The sequence below is a fragment of the Typopeltis vanoorti genome, chromosome 2 (assembly GCF_054136105.1).
Source record: "Typopeltis vanoorti isolate ZY-2024b chromosome 2, IOZ_Tvanoo_1.0, whole genome shotgun sequence".
NCBI lineage: Eukaryota > Metazoa > Arthropoda > Arachnida > Uropygi > Thelyphonidae > Typopeltis > Typopeltis vanoorti.
The window spans coordinates 66,707,919-66,731,523 of NC_143550.1; the positions used below are offsets into that span (position 1 = coordinate 66,707,919).

Sequence of the window (23,605 nt, forward strand, 5' to 3'; positions counted from 1 at the left end):
TAATGTATATTCTATTGTACGTTGTCATTTCCTTAAGTTATTTAGTAAGCATGTGTAACCAACGTCTAAGCCTTTCTACTAGAATTATAACCATTACTCACTATATCAGTGATGAGTTAAATCTATCTCCTTTTTTTTTTAAATTCTCACCAACTTGATAACAAAATAGATTCAATAAAATAAAAGTGTTATAAAGAAAAACATAATAATTACATACCTTGATATTTGTATGAATATGCTTGTATAAACTAAAATACACTTAACACTAAACACAATTTATTTCTCTGTTAATAAAAACACTGCAAATTAATAATAGAAACAATTTCAATTAGTCTTTTTATTTATGAATCTTAAAATTCAGGAAAGATTTAAAAGAATCTTAAAATCAGGAAAGATCTGTCCAAACTGTCCATTGATTTCTACCCAAACACCGTCAATCCATTCATTTGACATTATTCAATATGCAGAACGAGATTCTCCACTAATTTTTGCATAAATGTTGTTAGGTCAGTTTTTAAATCAAGTCAACCAACTGTTGTTACATACAAAATCGTCACAGCCAAATTGCTTATCATATTTTTCCACTTGAGTCTTCAGTCTTCATGATCTGACCTACTAAAAATCCAGCACTTCTTTCTGTAGTGTAGTGAACAGTTGAAGCAATGCCTCATCAACATTTGTAAGCTTGCACTTTCTAAATTTTTATTATTATTATTTTTTTTTCCAGTTATGTTGTTTTCCATTGCCAATATAAAAACATCTTTATTCTTCCACGATGTCAATACTGTCGAAGAGGATGAAGAAAACTTTTCACACACTTCACCATTTTTCTTACTACTTTCTAACTCATGAATAATTTCAACTTTTTTGAGAGCTGAGAGAACTGTCTTTTAGTGGACATGTTTCTGACAGAAGGGGTCATTTTTACTATTGTACAGTCATGGCAGTGTTTATGCAAAATGAGGAAGAAGAGCTAGAGGCTAGACATTAGAGAGGTATGTAGAGTTGGGGATCTTCCCCAAGGACTAGATTAGGCTATAAACTAGCCCATAATCTGATGCAGGTGGAAAAAGCTGTCACTCTTTTAATTTTTGTCCATTCCAAGAATTGGATATTCCAGGAGCCACCCAAGCAATTAAAAATGCTTGCAAATTTGCCAAAATTTGTATGGGATATCCATTTTGGTACTTGTTTTAAAGGTGAGCAGTTGTATGGGAATATATTAAAATTAAAATCATTATGGCTTTTGTCATTACAGCTATGATCTTGTTATAACAAAGTTCAACTGTATATCTGCATGCTAATCACGTGTATGTGGACTTTTGTTTAACCACACACACATCACATTATTTATATATGCCTTACAGATTATATTAAATATCTTATTTTTTCAGATCTCTCTCTCCAAGAATTAATAAAAAGAATTCTTCCATTATGTTGCCAGTATTCAATAGTCATGCGTTTCATTGAAGGTACGTCTATCTAATAATTTTATATAAATTTTACATTTTGAGAAAACTTATTCATAATTTGAAATGTTTTCATACTATAAAGCAGTTTTCAAATTTCGTGAACTGAAACTCAATTGTATTATTATGATTATTATTTTCTCTTCTTGTTTTTCTTTTTTGCAGACAACCTCAGTACACATTTTCCTGACTGAGTCAAATCACTGTTCTCTTCAGAATTTTCCACTCATTTTTTGGTTTTGATTCTTGCTTTTAAATCCTCCCCCAATAATGTTTGTGAGTCTGTAGTTTACATTTGTGAGTTGTTTGACTTTGATTCATATTAAACCTTTAGCGCATATTTAAAATTTTCAGTGAGATAGTTATTTTTATCTTACCAGATTTAAATTTATTCAGATGTGTGTGTGTGGGGGGGGGGGGGGGGATCCTGGGCATCATATTGCACTTTTGTCACTTGGTGACAAAAGCAGTGACTAAAGTATGCTCTAGTGAAAGAATAGGATTTGTTGCCACAGATTCTTATAGGCTTATGTTGAGTATGGTCCACTGCTGTCAGGCCTGTTTGGCAGAGAGGATTATATGCCACATTGATGTTATGTGAACATACTTTTTTTCCTGTCAGTGACGTGAGGAACCCTTATGTGGTCTTCTTCGATGAAAGGTGAGTTAGCCGATCTCATATGGAGGTAGGAGGGTTTTTCCACCTGTAAATTCGGGTTTTTCGTCCTCCAGAACAGGCAAACCTGCCCTGTGAACACATGCATCTACAGACATGGGACACACTGGGAGGCATAAGGCTAACCATCTTATCCTCAGGATGGGTATGCTTTAAAAGGACTTAACTCTGTAACAGGCCACTAGGCCTAATGCATAAAAAAGATGAAAATCAGCAATAAAAAGACAATGAAAATATGGAAACTTTGCAAATATCAACTGCATCCTGAATGGAGAACTTATATAACAGGTAAAACGTTTCAGCTATTTAGAACACAATTTTTAGTGAAGACAACAAATAAAATTTTTTTATTTTATTATTATTTTTTATATATATTGATCCCATACACGAGAGGTTGAGGGACCTATGGGCACATCGGTGCCATGAGTGGGGTGCAGATGAGGACCGAAAAAGAAGTTTTTTTGAAGAGTTGCAGGTTGGTTGTAGTTGTTTGTGGATACTTCTTTCGGAAGGCTGTTTCAGAGGGTGGTGACCATAATAAGAGGGGATGAATAGAAGCAGGTTCACTCTGTGTGTTTGTTTGTTTGCAGTTGCAGAGTAAAAAGGTGCTGGGAAGTTGCAGGTCTGGTATTAACAGGTGCAGCAGAAAGTGGAGGAATAATGGTTACCAATCCACTGGAGCAGTGACCATGGTAGTACCTGTAGAATAGACACTATGCTGAAACACTGCACCCGTGAGATAGAAATCGAAGTGAGTTTGTAAGGAAAGGATCATCTAAGCCTAATCGCATGCCTCTGGATGGCATCAAGAACTTTAAGGAAAGCTTTAGCTGCACTACCCCAAACATGTGAGTACTATTCTAAACATGGATGGATTTGGGATTTGTATATAGTGAAGAGTTAGATGTAAAAGGCTCTTGAATGAAAGAGAATGCCACATTTCTTGGATGTTGAGAAGGCTATTGATATGATGTGTTTATGCCATAAAAGACTGGAGGTAAACATTAGTCTAAGCAAAGAGATCTCATCTTGTCTGGTGATTTGTGTATTACTGAAAGTAAGGGTATATGAGCTAGTATCTCTTTTGTACAAGAAAAGGCAAGACTGGTTTGGTGGCATTGAACATAACAAGGTTCTCATCCCATTGGAGGATAGTATGTAGATCAGTTTAAGGCACTAGTTGTGGATGATTGTGTAGCCTGGGATGTCAGAGTTCTGCATGCTTTGTCAAACGAATAGGATGAGTGGAGAGTACTATCATCTGCAAAGCTGTGGATAGGATTAGTGGCTATTGTGAATAGGTCATTTATATGCAGGAGAAAGAGTAGTTGATGGGACAAAGCCTTGAGGCACTCCATTGGTGGTGCAGCTCGAAGAGCGGGAGCCATTTACCATGCCTCACGGAGAATGACCAGAAAACTGGCTACCCAATTACAGAGAGTGGCAGGGAGACCAAAAGATGGCAATTTGTTTAGTAGTCCTTGATGCCACACATGATCAAAAAGGTTTGGAAATGTCAAGGATGACAGCAAAAGTTTCTCCAAACCTTTTCATAGTACATGTCCAGTAGTAGGTGATGTAAGCTACAAGGTCAGCTGTAGGTCTTAAATTAATTAGCAACTGATGGTTGCTGATTAATTCGTGGGTCTCTAAGTAGTGGAGGAGTTGGCTATTGATGACTTTCTTCATTATTTTGGAGAGGACAGAGGTGATGGCAATTGGTCGGTAGTTTGAGGGTAGACTTCTATCACCCTTTTTTGAAATAGGATGGATATGAGATTGTTTCCATGAATTAGGATAAGCCAGCTATGTATAATAAATTATAGATACAATGCACGAAGGGTGTTAGCTTTGGAGCACATTTGAGAACAGTTAGGGAGATGCTATCAGCACCAGAAGACTTTTTAGTATCCAAGTTATTTAGTAGTTTTTTGATGACTTTTAAGCAGAAAACTGTAGAGCTTGATGTCAAAAAGGCCATGGGACTTGATGGTATATTAGCACGTGTCTTGAAGGAATGTTACAAGGAGTTAGCGACAGTTTTAACTTAACTTTTTAACATGATTTTTAGATTGGCCCAAGTTCCCAAAGAGTGGAAAGAGGACAAAATTGTTCCTCTTCATAAAGTGAGTGATAAGACTATGGCTTCGAATTATAGGCTAATCTGCTTGTCAGAGTTGCGGTGAAGGTTTTGGACAAGCTAGTGATGACAAGGATTTAGAACTAGATTGACAGTAGCAGAATTCCCTTTAATGGACAGCATGGATTTGCTAGAGAAAGATTGTGTTTTAGCAATCTGCTAACTTCTTATAACAAGGTGTTAAATATTTTGGACAAGGAGGATGCATATAAGTAGTAAATTTAGATTTTGCAAAGGCTTTTGATAAATTTCCAGATGACAAGCTAGTAGTTAAATTGGAACAGATGGTGTTAGATAGTAGATTAGTGTGTTGGATTCAAGACTGGCTGTCTGATAGGTATCAGGAGGTTGTGTATGGGAGAGTAATATTCCAGAAGAGGAAAGTCACTAGTGCTGTGTTCCAGGGATCTGTTTAGGGACCATTATTGTTTATTTTGTATGTAAATAACATTGGAAGGGGTTTAAATGATGATATACAGTTGTTTGCAGATAATTCAAAGTCCAGGAGAGTTATGAGAAGTAATGCAGATGTTGTAGCCTTGCAAGAGGACTTGAATTAACTTAAACTATCTGAATGGGCAAGTGTGTGGGGATGTCAGTTGAATTTAGCAAAATGTAAGGTTTTAAAATATGGAAAGCAAAGATAGGATGCAGAGTATAGAATTGCTGGGGATATCTTAAGGGAGTTAGAGGAGATGAAAATCTGGGGGGGAGGGATCTGAAATTTCAGGGATATTTTGCTAATTGACAGCACAGTGCATTATGGGAATGATGCAGAGAACAATGATTGTTAAAGTAAAGATATTATGATTCCGTTGCACAAAGTCTTGATCAGATTGCATATGGTTTACTGTGCACAGATTTGGTCATCTGGTTTTCATAAGGATGATGAGTTGTTGGAGAGATTTCAGAGACAATTCACTAAGTCAGTTTCTAGTATCTGGAATGTGGAGTATGAGGACACATTGAGTGAATGCAAATTGCAGAGCCTAGCAAATAGAGGGAAGTAGAAGAGCATGATCAAGACATATAAGTTGGTAAGGTGTAATTACCAGATTAATGTGGATGAGATTTTTCATAGAATGTAACAACAACAACAACATGCCATCTCATCCCTGGAAGCTGTATAAGGAGAATGTGAGGAGGGGGGGGTGAGAAGTAGATGTTTTGCATGGAGAGTGGTGGGTGATTGGAATGCATTGCCTGAGAGTGTGTTGAGTGCAGAGAAGAGATAGTGATTGCATTTAAGTCAATCTATGATGAGCTGTGCATGTGAGAGTGGGATCTCTTGCGATGAGTTTCGACTTCATAGAGATCTGATGATAATAATAATTTAGAATCAAGTTTAATAACCAAGCTGACTAATATTTCATCTGTTCACCCTATGTCCAAAAAGAAATCGAACTTTTCCAAAATAGAAGAAACTAGCAGCGCCACCTGTTGTATCTTTTTGTTGTCGAAAGCAGCAACTTTCATTAGTGTTGTGTCAACTGTTTATGACATTTGTTTCGTTTGAAGCCAAGTTATAGTGGCAAGAGTGACAGTGTGTTTTGACGAACGGTCGGAAAATGAGTTTCAAACAGAGAGCTGCGATTGACTTTTGTGTTAAACTTGATAAAAGTTTTACCGAAATGCATCAAATGCTTCAAAAAGCATACGGTGGTGAATGCTTATCCCGTACTCAAGTTTACAAGTGGTTTAAGCAATTTAAAAGTGGTCATGAGACGCTTGAGGACGACGAAAAGCCAGGCTGTCCAAAAACTGGACTGAGCGAAGTTAACATCCAAAAATTGCGTGATTTCATCAAATAAAACCCAAAATTGTGCATGAGATTGTTTGAAGATGAATTGGGGATTCCAAAAAGAATTGTGTACAACGTTTTGACCAAGAGTTTAGGCCTTTGTAAATATAATTCGTGATTTGTTCCCCACAAGTTGACCGACGACCAAAAAATGTATTGAATTGAACTGCAAGGACCTCATTAAAACTGCTCAAAGGACTCAAACTTCCTTGAAATGATTATTACTGGTGGCAGAACGTGATGTTTTGAATATGAGCCCGAAACAAAGTGCCAGAGTGCTGGGCAGAGACCACCAGAAGAAGGGCATCTGGGGGAAAAAAAAAAAAAAACGCTTGGAGAAGTCAAAAGTGAAGACAATACTGATTTGTTTCTACAATTCCATGGACATTATCCACAAAAGAATTCGTTCTGTCTGGCCAAACTGTCAATGGTGAGTTTTATCTCTAAGTTTTGAAGTGATTGATAGCAAGAATTCATCGTGTACGGCATGAATATCCTGATGCATGAAGCTAATCACTTCTGCCCGATAATGCACCATCTCATCGTTCGATCATTGTAAGACAGTTTTTGAGCAAAAACCAAGTTTGTGTGTTGGATAACTCACCGTATTCACCTGATTTAGCACCCTGTGACTTCTTTCTCTTCCCCAACTTCATTTGCCAATGAAAAGAAAGCGATACGACACCATTGGAAACATTGAAGTGGCAGTTACTATGACTCTCGACAGTATCCCAAAAACCGATATAAAAAACTCATTTAACAAATTAATTGACCGTGACAAATGCTGTATCGAAGCTGAGAGAAAGTATATTGATTGAAATAAATTATTTGAATGATTATAATTGGCCTGTGTTTTATTTTCTATCAAAAGTTCGGTTTCTTTTCGGACAGAGGGTGTTTATTAGGTAGCAAAATTTTTACCTGATTCAGGATAATGGAACAAAGTATGTTTGTATTTAAATCAGTTATGCGTAAATTTTATTTATGTAATGACCATTGCTGCATGAGAAAGAGAGTACTATTAGAATCCATTCAAGACAAAACTAACTGAAAATGGCAAATTAAGATTTGGAATTGCAATTCAAGGTACTTACACATTTTTAAAATGAGCATGCTGTTGTTCCTGTTAATGTTGGACTGATTGCCATTTCCTCACAATGTGCTCTGAATAAATATTCATATTTCAGGTTAACTTTTCTGAAGTTTAACCTGGTTCCTCAAAACTGGCAAGTATGGATTGTGCTTTATTGCTTTGACCTATTCATTGTTATATCTGCTGTTGACCTAACAAGCAAAGTACTAATCAGTCCAGTTATTTAGTCCTAATTATTAAGTTACTTATAATTCTTCTTATAAGATTGGATAACTGACAAAAGTCTTTCTCTCACGGATCAATGCCGATCATATAAAAATCATAGTCCAACAAAATATAAAGAGGTTCATAAAATTATTAAAGACCAGATCAAAGAAGCAAAAAATGCAGAAAAAGACCTCAGGTATATTTAAGAAAAAACAACTATGTGTCCTTCAAAACAAAAAGGGAGAAATAATATCCGAAAAGATGATAAAATACAAGAATGGATGAAATACGTGTATGTAGAAGAACTGTTTACTGATAACAGACAAAACCCAGAAAATACTTATGAACAGATGGGAGGTCCATGCATTCTAAGATTAGAGGTAGAATATGCACTGAACTCAACTAAAAATGGTAAAGCCTTAGGCCCTAATAGAATATCGGCAGAAATAGTCAAGTGATTAGAATGCGACAATATTACTACATTTGTAAAGCTATTTAATAATATATGCAATACAGGCATAATCCCTTCAAGACTGGTTACAGTCAATCTTCATCATGCTACCTAAAAAAGCAAATGTGAAAGCTTGTAATGACAATTGAATGATCAGTCTAATGAGTCATGCTCTCAAAATGTTTCTAAAAATAATTCAAAAAGAATATACAGAAAATGTGAAGACACCATTAGTGATACCCATTTTGGTTTAGAATCTGCTTGGGAATGAGAGAGGCTCAAACATCAAACAAGGAGTAAGGCAAGGATGTGTGCTGTCACCTCTCCTTTTTAACATATACTCAGAAACCATATTTCAAAAAATCTTAAAAGGGAGAGAGAGAGAGAGAGGAAAGGATTAATATAAATGGTGAAATCATCAATAACATCCAATATGCTGATGACACAGCTCTCCTGGCTGACAGTATTCAGGATCTTCAAAATCTTTTTGAACTAGTGAACGAAGAGAGTGAAAAAATGAGATTAAGAATAAATATCACCAAAATTAAATTCATGGTCATAAGCAAAAAACCAATTCTTAATTCAACACTTTCTTTAAATGGAAAACAAATTGAAAGAGTGACAAAATTTAAAATCTTAGATCTGGTTAAATGAAAAATGCAATCCAGAAATGGAAATTAAAGTTGAATTGACATGGCATGAAAAAACTTTCTCCTGATGAAATTGACACTGTGTAACTGCAATTTAAATTTAGAGTTTAGAGTATTCATGGTTAAATGCTATGTATGGTTTATACTGCTATACAGTACAGAAACTTGGACCTTGAAGACAACATCGGAAAAAAAAAAAAGCGTGAAGTCTTTCCAATGTGGTTATACAGAAGAATGTTAAAAATCTCATGGACAGCAGAAATGTCTAATTGTGAATTACTAGAACAAATGGGGAAATCACAAATACTTTTCGATACCATAAAAAGAAGAAAAACTGCATATCTTGGTCACCTACTTCATAATAAAAAATATAAGATACTTCAAGTGATTGTAAAAGGAAAGATAAATGGAAGAAGAGGACAAGGAAGGCAAAAAAAATTTTGGCTGGCAGACAGTGGACAGGCATGAGCTCTGAGGGACTGTTCAGAGTGGCTGAGGATTGCTCAAAATTTGCCAATGGGATCGCTGACCTCAGATATGGGATGACACTCAAAGAAGATAATCCTTCTAGTTTAAAATACAGAACTAATTATAATTATTTCTAATTTACAATTAAAATAAGTGTAAATCAATGTTTTAATTATTTCTGGTTTAAAATACTATAAAAGTTGGTATTCTTAGTATATTGTAGTGACTAATTCTTGTAATATTATTTTAAACAGAAAAGTCTCTCTTTGAATATGGATTAGTGAATCATGCATTAGCTGCTGCTATGCGACATCTGATAAAAGATTACTTTGTACTAATTGCACAGCTTGAACATCAACATCGCCAGAAAGCTCTATCATTGCAAAAACTGTGGTTTTATATTCAACCAACTATGCGTAACATGGAAGTGCTTTCATCTGTAGCATCTAATATTAATAAGGTAGATAAAAGCATTTGTTTTGGACATTTTGTGTTTTAATATAATCTATAATGGAAAAATTTAAAGAAATTTTTACTACTAACAAAAGAATTAATTTTTTCATTTCAAAGATTATTACAAATTTAAATTGCTTCTTTACTCTTATTTTGTAATATTATAAAGTCAAAATATTAACAGTTATAGTATTCAGTGGTGCCTATATAGTCCAATTGGAAATGGTGTTTCCATTGCCCAAAGAAAAATCATTGTTGGTTTGTTTCTAGTTACCTACAAGAACTTTTTTAGTCCATTTTTATGCTAGTTCTTAATGCAGTTAATCTCAGGCACATGCAGATATGGTTTGCTTACCAAAAAATCTGGTTATTAACTTGACAGCTCAAATGTAATTGACCAAAGAACTTACACTATTTCTGACATAAAATACCACGTTTGCCATAATCTCTTCCCTGAAAGTCTTGAATCATCGATAGTTTGAATGTTGGCAGCTATTTTCTAACCTTCTATCATCACACTCAGTGATGGATGAAGGTGGAAACCAATCTTCAAAAAAGTCAGTAAGGTCTAAAGAAGCTCTACCTTACTCTCTTTAGATATAAAAGGAGTTAGATTTATTTATTTATATTTTCATGTTTTATATAATTTGGCATATTCTTTATAAAAAATTTTGGAACATGCAACACATTTGATCAGTTGCTTATTTATGTGTGACCCATTGTTTTTTTCCTTTAACACTAAGAAATTGATAACATGACTAGTGCTCCAGAACATGAAAAGCAGAATTAAAATTTTATTTGCTATTTTAAGTTAAAATGCAACATTGGTCAACTCCTTTTGTTTCTTTTTTTCCCTTTATATATATATAAAATGTTATTTTGCTGTTTTAGATTTTCATCTTTCATTATTGTCATTATTTTGACCTAATGATTAATTTATTTATTTTTTATGGTAATCCCATAGACAGAGACTGTTCCACTATGGAAAAAGAACAAAAAATAATAATAAAGTTAGTTTAATCCTTTACCCAACTGTAGGCAAACAAAGTTTGCGGCTGAAGTAGTTCAGGACTGAGGAAACTCATAGCAAAGGTAGATGAAGCTCTCATCACTCCTGGTCTCAGTATCTCCCATAATGCAAAGCACATCTCCTTGCAGACATGTATAAAGCTATGCATTAAGGGAAGGGCCACTACCCAGACTGGTTTCGACCTTTATTGAGGTCTCATCAGTGGGAGGCAGACCCAGAAGTGGTGATTCTAAGGCAGAAGCAATGGAGAGGTCGTATTTACTTATACGAGTTGCCAATATTTATGCATTGTAACTCACAATACAAGTCAGCTGAGCATGGGGAGCAGCAGAAGGATGTCAACTAGTGGTCGAAATACTTACCATATTTACTCGAATATAACTTGCTCTCGCGTATAACACGCACCCCTGATTTTGCTTTACTAAAAAAGACATTAAAAAGTTTTGCATATACTTCACACACGAAAATTGTTTAAACATGTTCACGTTGAGGTAATAGTAACTCACTCCCCGCGGTAAGAACACTCCCTTCCCAACAGCCATTATACCGCAGATGCAAGAAAATCAAGTAGATTTATTGTATCCCTGAATTACAACAACATTTGTGACTCTTCTGTCCTTCTGCTTATAATTTTTGTAATGAATATCTTCCTTATGCATATGGTATTCCTTCCATATCATTCTTTTCTTCCAAATCTCTTGCTTGATAAGATTATACATCCATTTGTCTCCTACTCTATTTATTGTTCGAACTCTAGGGACACATTCTGATATTGCATCATTTAAGTATTTTTGAAATGCCACCAATGCACTGTTGACTTTCTTCCCATCCAGCAACTGATACCATTACGCTGAACTCATATACTCTTTAGTTGGTCATAATTTCCTGCTTTGTAGTTCAGCATGTAACCTTTTCTGAATAGAACATTCATAAACTTAATAGTTATGTCTTTAACTGAAACACCCTCTGAAACTACAATCAAATCTAACACTCTTTGACCGCGAAATCCTCATGTCACATGCTGCATGAGGAAGTTGTCTTGCAACAACTAAATAAGTTAATTTGCATTCTTCTCGTGCGATTTCATAGCTACCCAATGAATGTTCAGATAATTAAAAGTCCCTCCCCATCATGATTAATCTTTTCACACCCGTCATATTTATTTGTCGATGCATTTCTTCATCACTAACAAACACCTCTGTGTATTTAATCTTTAGAGACTCCACCTCACATCAGATGGCTTCAAACTCACTGCCACAGAAAAATTATTACTAGTATTACAAACATAGGTCACAACTCTAACCAGATTCAAGACATTTGATATCATTAGCAGCACACCCACTCCCTGTTTGTCCTTCCTAAAAATACTGTACCCTTTACATTCTATACCGGTTAGTACATCTGATTCTGACAGCCAGATCTCACTAATGCCTGCTATCTGAGGTCCCAACATATTGACCAAGGCAACAACACCCCTTTTTTTCTGATACTCCTAGCATTTGTGTACAGACATAATAATCTACCTGCATGTTCTTTTGTATACTCTTGTCTGTGGTCTCTTTGTGACATAGTTGGACAGTTTGCAGATCTCTGTTCTTCTCTAGTGCCTTATATAGGCAGACAATTTACACACATTTGATGGATCCGAATCGGATGAACACAAATTTTAAATAGTTCTCTCCTCTTAATCATTTCCATGATAATGCCCATTCCTATCATTTATTTATTTATTCCTTCATATGTGGTTTCTCCCCATCCCTTTTTGGGGGCTGGGTGAGCCCTTCTAATGAGGGATTAGGTATATATTTTTTATGACTGTTAATCCATGTTTGTTCACAGTCCAGTTTGCCTGTTCTGAGGGACGAAAAACCCAAGTTTCCAAGTGAAAGAACCCTCTACCTTTATATGAAAGTGGCAACACTACCTTTAGTTGAAAGAGACCAGATAAAATTTCCTCATGTCATAGACAGGAACCCAGGTCTTTCTGATCAGAGGACCTCGTCTGTACCGACTGAGCTATGGAGGCTCATTTCCATCATTAAATCAGTTACATTACATTGTCCCTCTTACACACACATTCTCACCATTTCTCCCATTATAATTTAGTTTCCTTGATTCTCTGTATTAAGTCTCATACCAGTTATTAGTTTTTCAAGATTCCTGATACCAAATGCATTAAAGTGTAGGCCATCTCTCTTGTACAAATCCAATCTTTCCTCAAACTGATTCCAGACATCCAAAATCCTTTCTTTTAGTGTTGCACAGTGGTCAACATTCATTTTAGAAATTATGGACTTTACAACCATGTTATAAATAACTCTTTTACGTTGACGTTTTCGCGATCTGGTCCCATGTCTGCTAGACACTTTCCTTAGCCACCTAAACAAACAACACAAACGCATATAGTTCACAATTGAGATTGAAAAACAGAACACACTTCTGTTTCTAGATACACTTGTCACACGTCTCATATGGTGCATACATGCAACACTTAGTTTCTGCAACCTGTGTGTTGGAAGAATTGTAGCCACAAAAATGAAATTTTCAAATTGGCTATTGCAAACTGGAAAGTAAGATTACCTAGTATTTTATGTAGTGTTAAAATTGAGATGAGAAAATGAACAGAGCATTAGTTGTAAAAGTAAACAAGAAGTACAAGTAGTAACAGTCAAAATGAAATTTTATTTTGAGATCATTAACATGTACAAAATGGTATTAATTCGCCCACCTATTTATTATCAAAATACCTTGCAAATCTCCTCCATACTTATATTACAAAATTATTATATACGCAATTCGGATACTTATATATGAAATTCACAACATTTCGTGGAGAAATTAAAAAACATCTCAATCTCCAATACAGATTTTCTGTATTGGAGATCGTGAATAAAGATGAATATTACATCTTTATTCACCAGCATTCCAGTAGAAGAAGTGTTCGACATTTTAGGAAGCTATTCTCTCAAGACATCACTTCTTTGTTCTATCGTTGTTTAACATCTAACTTTTTCCTATGGAACAAAACTGTTTATCAGCAATTAACAGGTCTTGCAATGGGAAGCCCTCTTTCACCACCCTGTGTGGATCTCTTTATGGAAAAATTTGAAAGTATAATTTTATCTCAACTAGACCCCAAACCCACAGTTTGGTGGAGATACGTTGATGATATTTTTATTGTTTGGAAAAATATGGGAAAGGATTTGCTCGATTTTCTAAGCAAGATTAACTCTTTGCATCAAAAAATTAAATTCACTCTAGAGCTTGAGAAAGATAACCAATTACCATTTCTGGACATTTTAATCAAGAAATCAATAGATGGACGTATCAACCTTACAGTTTATCGCAAACCCACCAATACAGGTAGATACTTCACTTCACTTCTTCACACCATATTTCTCAGAAACTCTGCATTGTACACATGCTAAAAAATATAGCCTCTCTCATTACGACAGATGATAAAGACTTCCAAGCTGAACTTTCCTGGAAATTAAATGACCTTACAAAGAATGGTTATCCTAAGAAATTGATCCACAAGATACTTTTCTGTGACACCCCCCCCCACACACACACACACAAAGACAACCTGAAGATATACATTATTATTCTACCATTGGGATTCCGTTTGTAGGGACAATTTCTAATAAGATTACCAGACTCCTCAAACCACATGGTATACGAGTAGCTTTTAAACCTGCACAGACCATTCGCCAATTTTTATGATCTCCAAAAGACAGTCATCCATTTTTTAAATATGCCGGAGTTTACAACATCCCCTGCCCATGTGGCTTGAACCATATTGGCCAGACTTCAAGAAGTTTTGAAATCAGGAAGAAGGAGCACATAGGAGTCGTCAATAATAATAGAGACGACAAATCGGGGTTAGCCTTTCATTTTGCTAGGACTAATCACATTATAGAATGGGATAAAAGCTCAATGTCCTACTTAGAGGAGGACTTCCGCTCCCGAATTATAAAAGAAGCCACAACGGTTCTCCGCTCAGAACAAAACCTTAATAGAAACCAAGGACTGATTCTACCTGAGATCTGGAAGACCCTTATTAGATCTTTCAACATGCCAGAACTGAATTTTGCCACCAACTACAAATCATTCCTACACAACAACTAGCAGATCATACACACATTATGCGTGTGATGTACGCATTCTTCTGCTTTTATAAAATACAGTTGTATTCGGTTTATTTTATGGTTTTAGTGTTAACAGTTTTTAGCATTTTACTATTTTTATACATCTTTTACCCTGATGAAGCCAGCAGCCACAGTTGTGAAACTAGTTGGTATAACTTTGTTTTAAAATAAATTTGACCAAAAAAAACCCAAATAGTAGTCATTTATTCTCTCATTTGGGCTAAGGATATTTTTCTTTTCAATATGGCACCCCTCTGTAGAGACTTAACATGTTTTTAAGCCAATTCAGATTTCCAATACACAGGGCAGTAGTCTCATACCAAGTAATGAAATTCACCTCCAAGCCTAATGACAGTCACAAACATTCGTCCCCACAGAGGCATTTGAACCCACAGCCTATTGACAGAGAGCTGGTATGCTAACCAGTCAGAGAACCAGACTAGCATTTAATTCCATTCTCACTTAATTGAAAAAATCATTAGAAAAAGAACTTATTGCACTTATTGTTAAACTTATTGCAAGCTGTATAGATAAACATTTTAATTTTATTTTGGTCTTGTTGAATACGTTAGATGCAATTCTATCATATGCACCAGTTTAATAATAACACACCTTAAGTTTATACTTCATAGTAAGGAAATATCACAATTTTTTTTAAAACTTAATCCTTTTAGAATTGACGATGTGATTTGACTTGAGATGAAATAAAAAAAATAAATTGATATATTTAAAAAGACTAAACAAAAAGTTAATATACATGATAAACATATTTTCAAATTAATAAATTACCTAAACTATTATAAATCTACCTAAATATACAAAATGATGGTACAACATGACAAAATTTCATGCCGGCTGGGGCGTCGCCTGGTTAAACAAGGCCCCCAGTTGTTTTTGCCAAGGAAACAGGGCGAACAGCGAAAAGTCAACTACTGGAACAAATCTGAAAGCACACCCCCAACTCAACATCACAAGAGTTAAAGACAAAGAATTGGAGCTAGCTGAGGAATTAGATAAGTACCAGATCGACATAACAAGGGTGACTGAAACAAAAAAGACAAAAACTGGTGAGATCTTTCTGAGCAATAAATACAAAATGTTATATTCAGGCAATGACAATCAAGGAAAACAAGGAGTAGCCATAGTATTCAACACTAAATACGAGGCTAATCTTCTTGAATGGCAGGCCATCTCAAGTAGAGTGATGTGGGCAAATATCAGAATAGGGAACTGGACAATGAGAATTATTTGTGCCTATGGTCCCACAGAAGGTTCTACTAAGGTAGAAGTGGAGGAATTTTTTGAGGATCAAGAGAAAACTACTGACATAATGAAAAAGGAAAAGTTGGTCCTTGTTGGGAATCTAAATAGCAAAGTAGGAAGTGATTGTCAGACATACAAAAATATTTTGGGAAAATTTGGAGAAATGAGCAAAGCTAATAATAATGGCAAATACCTGTTGGATTTCTGCTCAGGACATGGACTGGTTATTACTGCCACCATGTTTTAACATAAAAATGTGCACAAATTCACATGGAGAGAAGAGGCAAGGAATAAGAAAAGTCTCATCATCATCAATTTCTTGCCATGTACCCACAAGGGGTGTACAGGATATGATAGTACTACATGAAAAAATTACATCATTACTAACTTCCAATCTACAATTTTCCTCCAAATCAGTCTGTTACTTGTCAAGACTCCAACATTATCAGATCTTATATTTCTATCATCTAAGACACTTTGTACTATATCACTCCACTTATATCTTGGTCTTCCTCTGGATCGTTTTCCAGAGGAAAACTTTCTTACATGTTATTCTTTTCAAATATGAAATTCAATTTTATCCTGCTCAAGACTAAATAGTTATCACTGTCAATTTCAAATCCACTGTACGCTCTGGTGTCCTGCACCAGGGAGAAAACATCACTATCAACAATAACATAGTCAATGAGACTTTTCTTATTCCTTGCCTCTTCTCTCCATGTGAATTTGTGCGCATTTTTATGTTGGAACATGGTATTAGTAATAGCCAGTCCATGTCCTGAGCAAAAATCCAACAGATATTTGCCATTATTATTAGCTTTGCTCTTTTCTCCAAATTTTCCCAAAATATTTTTGTATGTTTCACAATCATTTCCTACTGTGCTATTTAAATCCCCAACAAGGACCAACTTTTCCTTTTTCATTGTGTCAGTTGCTTTTTCTAAAGCCTCAAAAAATTCTTCCACTTCTACTTTAGTAGAACCTTCTGTGGGACCATAGGCACAAATAAGTCTCATTGTCCAGTTCCCCATTCTCATATTTGCCCACATTACTCTACTTGAGACTGACTGCCATTCAAGAAAATTAGCCTCGTATTTTGTGTTGAATACTATGGCTACTTCTTGTTTTCCTTGATTGTCATTGCCTGAATATAACATTTTGTACTTATTGCTCAGAAAGATCTCACCAGTGTTTGTCTTTTTTGTTTCAGTCACCCCTATTATGTCGATCTGGTACTTATCTAATTCCTAAGCTAGCTCCATTTCTTCGTCATTCAGGCTTCTTATATTGATAGTGCCGATCTTTAACTCTGGTGATGTTGAGTTGGGGGTTTGTTTTCAGATTTGTTCCAGTGGCTGACTTTTCGCTGTTCGCCCTGGTTCCCTGGTGAAAACAAATGGGGCCTTGTTTAACCGGGCGACGCCCCAGCCGGCATGAAATTTTGTCACGTTGTACCATCATTTTTTATTTTGGTTTAACCAATAAGAATACAATTTGGTCGACTAAATCCCAAATTGCCAGCCCATCCTCGTTCATTCAATATCAAAGTAGATACCCAACAGGGTGCACCATGAGAAGTTGAGGATTGGACATTAGGTCAGAAGCCCTGGTCGGTTCTCCGCATTCCTTTAAAGGCTATGTGCAGGTCTCCTCTCAGTTATACAGCTTTGACCCTTAAGCAAAGTCTCATTGACTATGTTATTGTTGATAGTGATGTTTTTTACCCTGGTGCAGGACACCAGAGTGTACAGTGGATTTGAAATTGACAGTGATAACTATTTAGTCTTGAGCAGGATAAAATTGAATTTCATATTTGAAAAGAATAACATGTAAGAAAGTTTTAAAGCGAATAAAAGTTGAGCAGCTCTCAGATGTGAACTGTAGACTAAGATACACAAAGATTATTGAAGAAAAAATGAAAGAGTTTGAGAACAAGAACCAAACCTTGAAGATTCAATGGCAAGCCTTGAAGAAAACCTTGATTGATTCAGCCAGAGAGGCATGTGGTGAGGTAGTCTGCCAGGATAGAAAAATCAGAACTCCATGGTGGACACAGGAAGTTAAAGAGGCAGTAAAGGAAAAGAAGAAAGCATATCAAAAGTTCCTGGCATATAAGTCAACTTTTGCTCTTAGAGAATACAGAGACAATTGTAAGAGAGCAAAACACTGTGTAAAACTAGCTAAACAGAAGTCATGGGAAGACTTTGGTAAGAACATAGAAAATAAATATCAAGAAGGTGGCAATATATTCTGGAGGTTGTTGAAGAAGCTTAGAAATGGAGGAACGAGTGCTGTAAAAGGAGTTTGAGATGATAAAGGTGATATAAAAACAGGAAAAAAAGATATCCTTGAAGTATAGAGTAATTATTTCGAATAATTGCTAAATGAAACAAGCAGTGATAGCACAGTGGTAAAAAACACTCAACAGACATGCAGTCAGGAATACATATCCATACTTGAAGTAGAAAAAGCCATCAAAGGCTTGAAATGTGGAAAGGCAGCAGGAGTAGATGATATTCGACCAGAAATGCTGAAGTATAGTGACATAAAAGTCTTACAGTGTTTGCACTGCATAGTTCAGAAGGCCTGGACAGAGGGACGAATTGCTGATGATTGGAGTAGAGCTCTAATAGTACCCATATATAAAAAGGGAAATAAAACTGAATGTGAGAATTACAGAAGTATTTCCCTACTGAGTGTTCCGGGCAAGATTATGCCAGTATACTTGAGAAACGGTTGAGAAGAATTGTGGAAGAAAAGCTTGGTGAAGAACAAGTTGGATTCAGGCCAAATAGAGGCTGTCAGTATCAGATCTTCACTTTACTACAAATAGTTGAGAAAGCATGGGAATATAACAAAGATCTGTATTTAAGTTTTGCAGATCTGGAAAAGGCATATGACATGGTGCCAAGAGAGACGCTACTCTATTCAAACTGCTACAGTTGTATGGATTCAATACTCTATCTAATCTCTAACCATCATCCACAATTCCATACACGAACAAAAACTTGTGACGTCAATAAAACATTTTCCCCCAGAGAAATTCCAAATATTGTCTGTGTGGTATTATATATCAGGCAATACTTAGTCTTTTTCTGAGTTGTAAGTGAGCAGTTAGAATTGAAGGAAGTATACAGGAAGATGGTTTAATGTTAAATCTGGCATCAGACAAGGATGTACATTATTCCATTTGTTATTCATTATCTATATGGATCACATTATGAAGTAAAGTGGTATTAAACATGATATCAGAATTGGAGATGTTAATATCAGCTCTTTGCTTTATGCGGACGATGTTATACTTCTAAATAAATCTGCCACAAGTTTGCAAGATTCTCTGACTAAATTGAATAACTGTTATAATAGATATGGTATGAAGGTCAGCAATAAAAATACAAAGACAATGAAAATAGGTAGAATTGTTGAAAATATCAACTGTGTTTTGAACGGAGAGCCTGTGGAACAAGTAAAACATTTCAGCTACTTAGGCGAAATTTTTTGTGAAGATGGTAAATTAAATATGGAAATTGAAAACAGAATCAACAAAGCTGCTATGGTAGGAAGTCAATTGAATAAATTCATATGGAATAAGAGAGAAATTACAAGGAAATCACTAAATTAGCTGTACACAAGACAGTGTTCAAACCAGTTTTAACTTATGGATCTGAGAGCTGGGTTAGAAGTAAAACACTTCACCAAAGACTAGAGACTGCAGATATGAGAGTCCTGAGAAAGATTAGAGTTGTAAACAGATGGCATCAATGGCAATACCATATTAAAAACGAGGATATTAGGAAAGAACTTAACATTGTCAGCATCCAGTAATGCGTTAGCAGAGCTAATCTCATGTGGTATGGTCACTTAAATAGAATGGGCAAGATAAGATTTGCAAAACAAGTGTCCTCCTCCAGGTTGGCAGGAAAACGACCCAGAAGAAGACCAAGATATAAGTGGATTGATATGCTACAAAGTGCCTTAGGTGATAGAAATATAAGATCTGATAATGTTGGAGTGTTGACAAGTAACAGACTGATTTGGAGGAAAATTGTAGATAGGAAGTTAGTAATGATGTAAATTTTTCATGTGGTACTATCATATCCCGTACACCCCTTGAGGGTACATGGTAGGAATTTGATTTTGATAATGATGACCTAAACTATTTTGGATCCAAATCCTTTTAACAGTTACAAGGCCTTGGATGCTAGGTATCTTATTTCTCATAGCAAAACTCTGCAGAGAATAATTGTTCTTTGAATAGAGTGAGGCTCAAAATTTAAAGTTTTTTTTTTTTCACATAACTGTGCAGTTTTCTTAATTTGGCACACATACCTATCTTCTTCCACACTGTCACCTGGATCAAGACTATTGTCTTACCTCTTTATCTCAAAAATTAAGAAAAATAATCACGAATTCTTTTTTTCAGTGAAATTAATTTTTCTTAATGCAATACAAGTTGGATGTGTCAGGAAAATATGATTTTTCATTTGCTGTATTTTATGGTAGTTTAACTCTTTCACTTGTTTCTGAATAATTTATTCTCACATGCCTTTGAGATTAGAAAAAACTCTTTTGAATATTTTGTGTCTCCCATGCATAAAAAGTTTTAAATTTATAGTACATTAGGACCATTGGCTGGCTAAAGCTTTTTTATTGTTTATTTATTTTGTATATTTTGTTTAATTTTTATATAGTTCATAAACCCTGCTCCAGAAAACCAACAGCAAAATATTTAAACCACTTCAGGCCTTCAATACGCAGAACATGGGCAATGAAATTCATCTACAACTTAGATAATTGCACACGTCCTTGTCCATGGTGGCATTCGAACCTTTAGCCTGTTGGTTTGAAGCGCAGGGACATTAACCATTTGGCCAACCAGCCCAGCAAATAGTATTCTTATTGAGTATCTCCTTTCTAGTACTGTCTGCCATTTAATTAGACTATTAAATTTTCAGCCATCAGATTCACTTTGCTGAAAATTCCATTTTTGGTAACACTTTGTTACATGTTCTTATTGAAAAACTTATACAAACTTTTCAAAACAAATCCTCTGGTCTCCATTCCTATTTTATTTTTTCTCTGTGTTATTTGGTTACTAACTTAGTCTAGCTGTCCATCTCCCGTGAATCTCCTCACAGCATTTTTTCATGAAGTAAATGGCTGCACCGTGGTTAGTGAAACTAGAATAACTTTTACAAGAAACAGGCATTGCTGTATAGCATTAACAAATTCTGAAAACTAATTAATGCTATAGAAATTATAACAAACATCTGGTCTCGAGCAAGTGCCATTTAGCGGAGAATGAGGGGGATTATATTCTAAACATATATCATTGTCTAATTGGACATGTGGCAGTTTTATAAAACCAAAACTATAGAGGGCCTAACATTCAAAACAGTTATTGGTTGGATCATAATTATAAATTATGACTTTGTGCATGCAGTCTATTCAACAGTGTATTATGGTCTAGTAAACGAGTCCAAAATTCTTTTAATCGTTCTTCGCTCTATGATTCCCCCCCCCCCCCCTTCCTCAAGATTATTCCTGTAAGTTTTAAGTAGAGCATAAAACAAGATATCGTCATTGAATGTGTATTTTTATATCGCTCCAGTCCAAGAACTTATTTTATATTCATTTTATAAAATTTATATTTTATATTCTTATCTTTTTTTTTTTTAAATATCAGTTAGATTAGCTGGATTTTGGTCTTCTTCATGAAGGAGAGCGAAGATATATCTAGAATCGAGTGTTTTATTAACTAGTTTTTGGCCTATTCTGTTTCATTATTTTTTTTTATCACCACCACCACAAATTTAGTTGCTTTGTTTATCAGCATACGCATTTATTCCATGTCACATTGGAATTTGAACCACAGCCTGTGAGTTGGAAGAACAATGATGTTGCCCATTTTTCTTATTTTTTTTTTCCTGCATGTGAGGCTAACATTTGATGTTTGTATACTAGTTTGTAGATATTCATGTTTTGTTTTGCTATATTTTTCATATACAGTCAACCCCTCCTATAACGCGGAACTCTTATAACGTGGAGCCAAAATTGTGACAGTCCTCCTATAACGCGGTTTCCATTCAACAACATTCCATCAACTTAATTGGTTTCAGAAGATTCTCTATAGCATGAATTTATCTATGTGTTAAATTTTTACAGTTGAAATTAACGGGGAATTCCCTTCTTTTTGGTGAAGGTACATCACCATTTTCCAATTTCAGTTATCAGGGAATTCCCCTGTAAGCGAAGAAACGATGCGAGATTGTTCACAGTGCTCTGTTTTGATGCTTAAAATAGACCGTATTATTGGCTGTTGCGTATTTGCGTGAATTTTTTTATCCAATAGCGCTGCCAAACTTTCGCTGTTGCAACCACCCACTTTGTCATCAATTTTAAGTGCAACTTAGTAGGAAACTGTCTGTAAATCCGTGCAGACGTACATATCATGATTAGTGTTCAATAAAGTGCCTTTTGCTCGCTTAATTTGTGTTATCGTAATTGGACAACATTACACAATACTGTAGGTAATATTTTTTATTTGCTGTAATATAATAATAATAAAATAATTGTTAACCCCAGGTTTGCATAATGTCAGACACAAAAGAAACAAGAAAACAGTTAAAAAGAAAGTTTATATCTCTTGAGGACAAAATCCAAATTTTAAATCGTTTAAAGGATGGTTCCCATATAACGCAGTATGCGGTTTCCATATAACACGGCACGAATTAACCTGGTTTGCACGTTAAATCTGAGTTTCTTATAACACGGTTTCCATATAACGCGGTACGAATTAATCGCGTTATAGGAGGGTTGACTGTACTATGTTCATTATTAGAGCAGTGCTACTGTTAAGTAAGAAATATATGTTAATTGTGCTTTCCACTTTGACTGTGCGTATATTTAGACATTGCAAATGGTTTGTGATATTTTCTTATCCCATCTATTCAACACACTTGTGCACACACATGCAGGCTAAGTTATTGCAATATTTATTGTGCCTCACTGTTTATCTTGCTTCATATAATAATGTTTCACAGCAAATGCCTAAGAATTTTAAATGCTGCAGACCTTCTGTCCACTGGGAAACATTGTCTATAAACAACATTACATTTGCTGCACATTACATTTCCATGCTGTATTCAGTGGAGCTTAATGCCTCTTGGAATTTTCTTCCTTCAAAATGGCTTACTAGAATATATGCATATCTTTAGATGCCTAATCAGGATTATGAGTGGAAAGGGTCTCTGTCAACTTATATGGATCATTTGTAGCTTATTCATAGTATTAAAACACCGGTGCCTTAAAAACACAATTAAACTATATAAACTTGCATATTTTCTTATGATAGGCAGATGGCTTTGGTGGAACAGTTTTAAGTATGCTTCATGAAAGGACTACTGCACTAACAGGGTAAGTGTTTTGCTTACATAGATTATGTTTGCTATTATAAATACAGAATACAGAGATACTTTGATAATTATCAAAGCACTATTTCCATTTTGCTGTGCTTGACCAAATCACATGTAACTGTTATAAAAGATATGTGAGATCTTTATGATTAAGGGCTAGATGCAATAGCTGTAAACAAAAATAATGTTTCATTTGAATAAGGGGTGGGAAGCTAAAGCAGTATAAAAATGTGGCTTGTTTTGCAGTGCCTAGTCATAGAATTTACTATAGTTTGCCATAGTAAACTTTTAGCATAGCATTTGTACCTGTGAACTTTATTTGGAATTTTTGGTAGTTATTA

General features: G+C 35.2%; 1 protein-coding gene across 2 annotated transcripts in view; it reads left to right on the top strand.

The window, feature by feature from the left end:
* Window positions 1-23,605, top strand: part of LOC150109125 (gamma-tubulin complex component 2-like) — a 491,041-nt gene that overhangs the window by 298,615 nt on the left and 168,821 nt on the right. For both annotated transcript variants that reach the window (XM_090405736.1, XM_090405742.1), the window contains exons 11-13: window positions 1,395-1,472; window positions 9,210-9,415; window positions 23,204-23,265. In XM_090405736.1, the coding sequence (XP_090261862.1) occupies window positions 1,395-1,472; window positions 9,210-9,415; window positions 23,204-23,265 (346 nt within the window). The remainder of the gene's footprint in view (window positions 1-1,394; window positions 1,473-9,209; window positions 9,416-23,203; window positions 23,266-23,605) is intronic.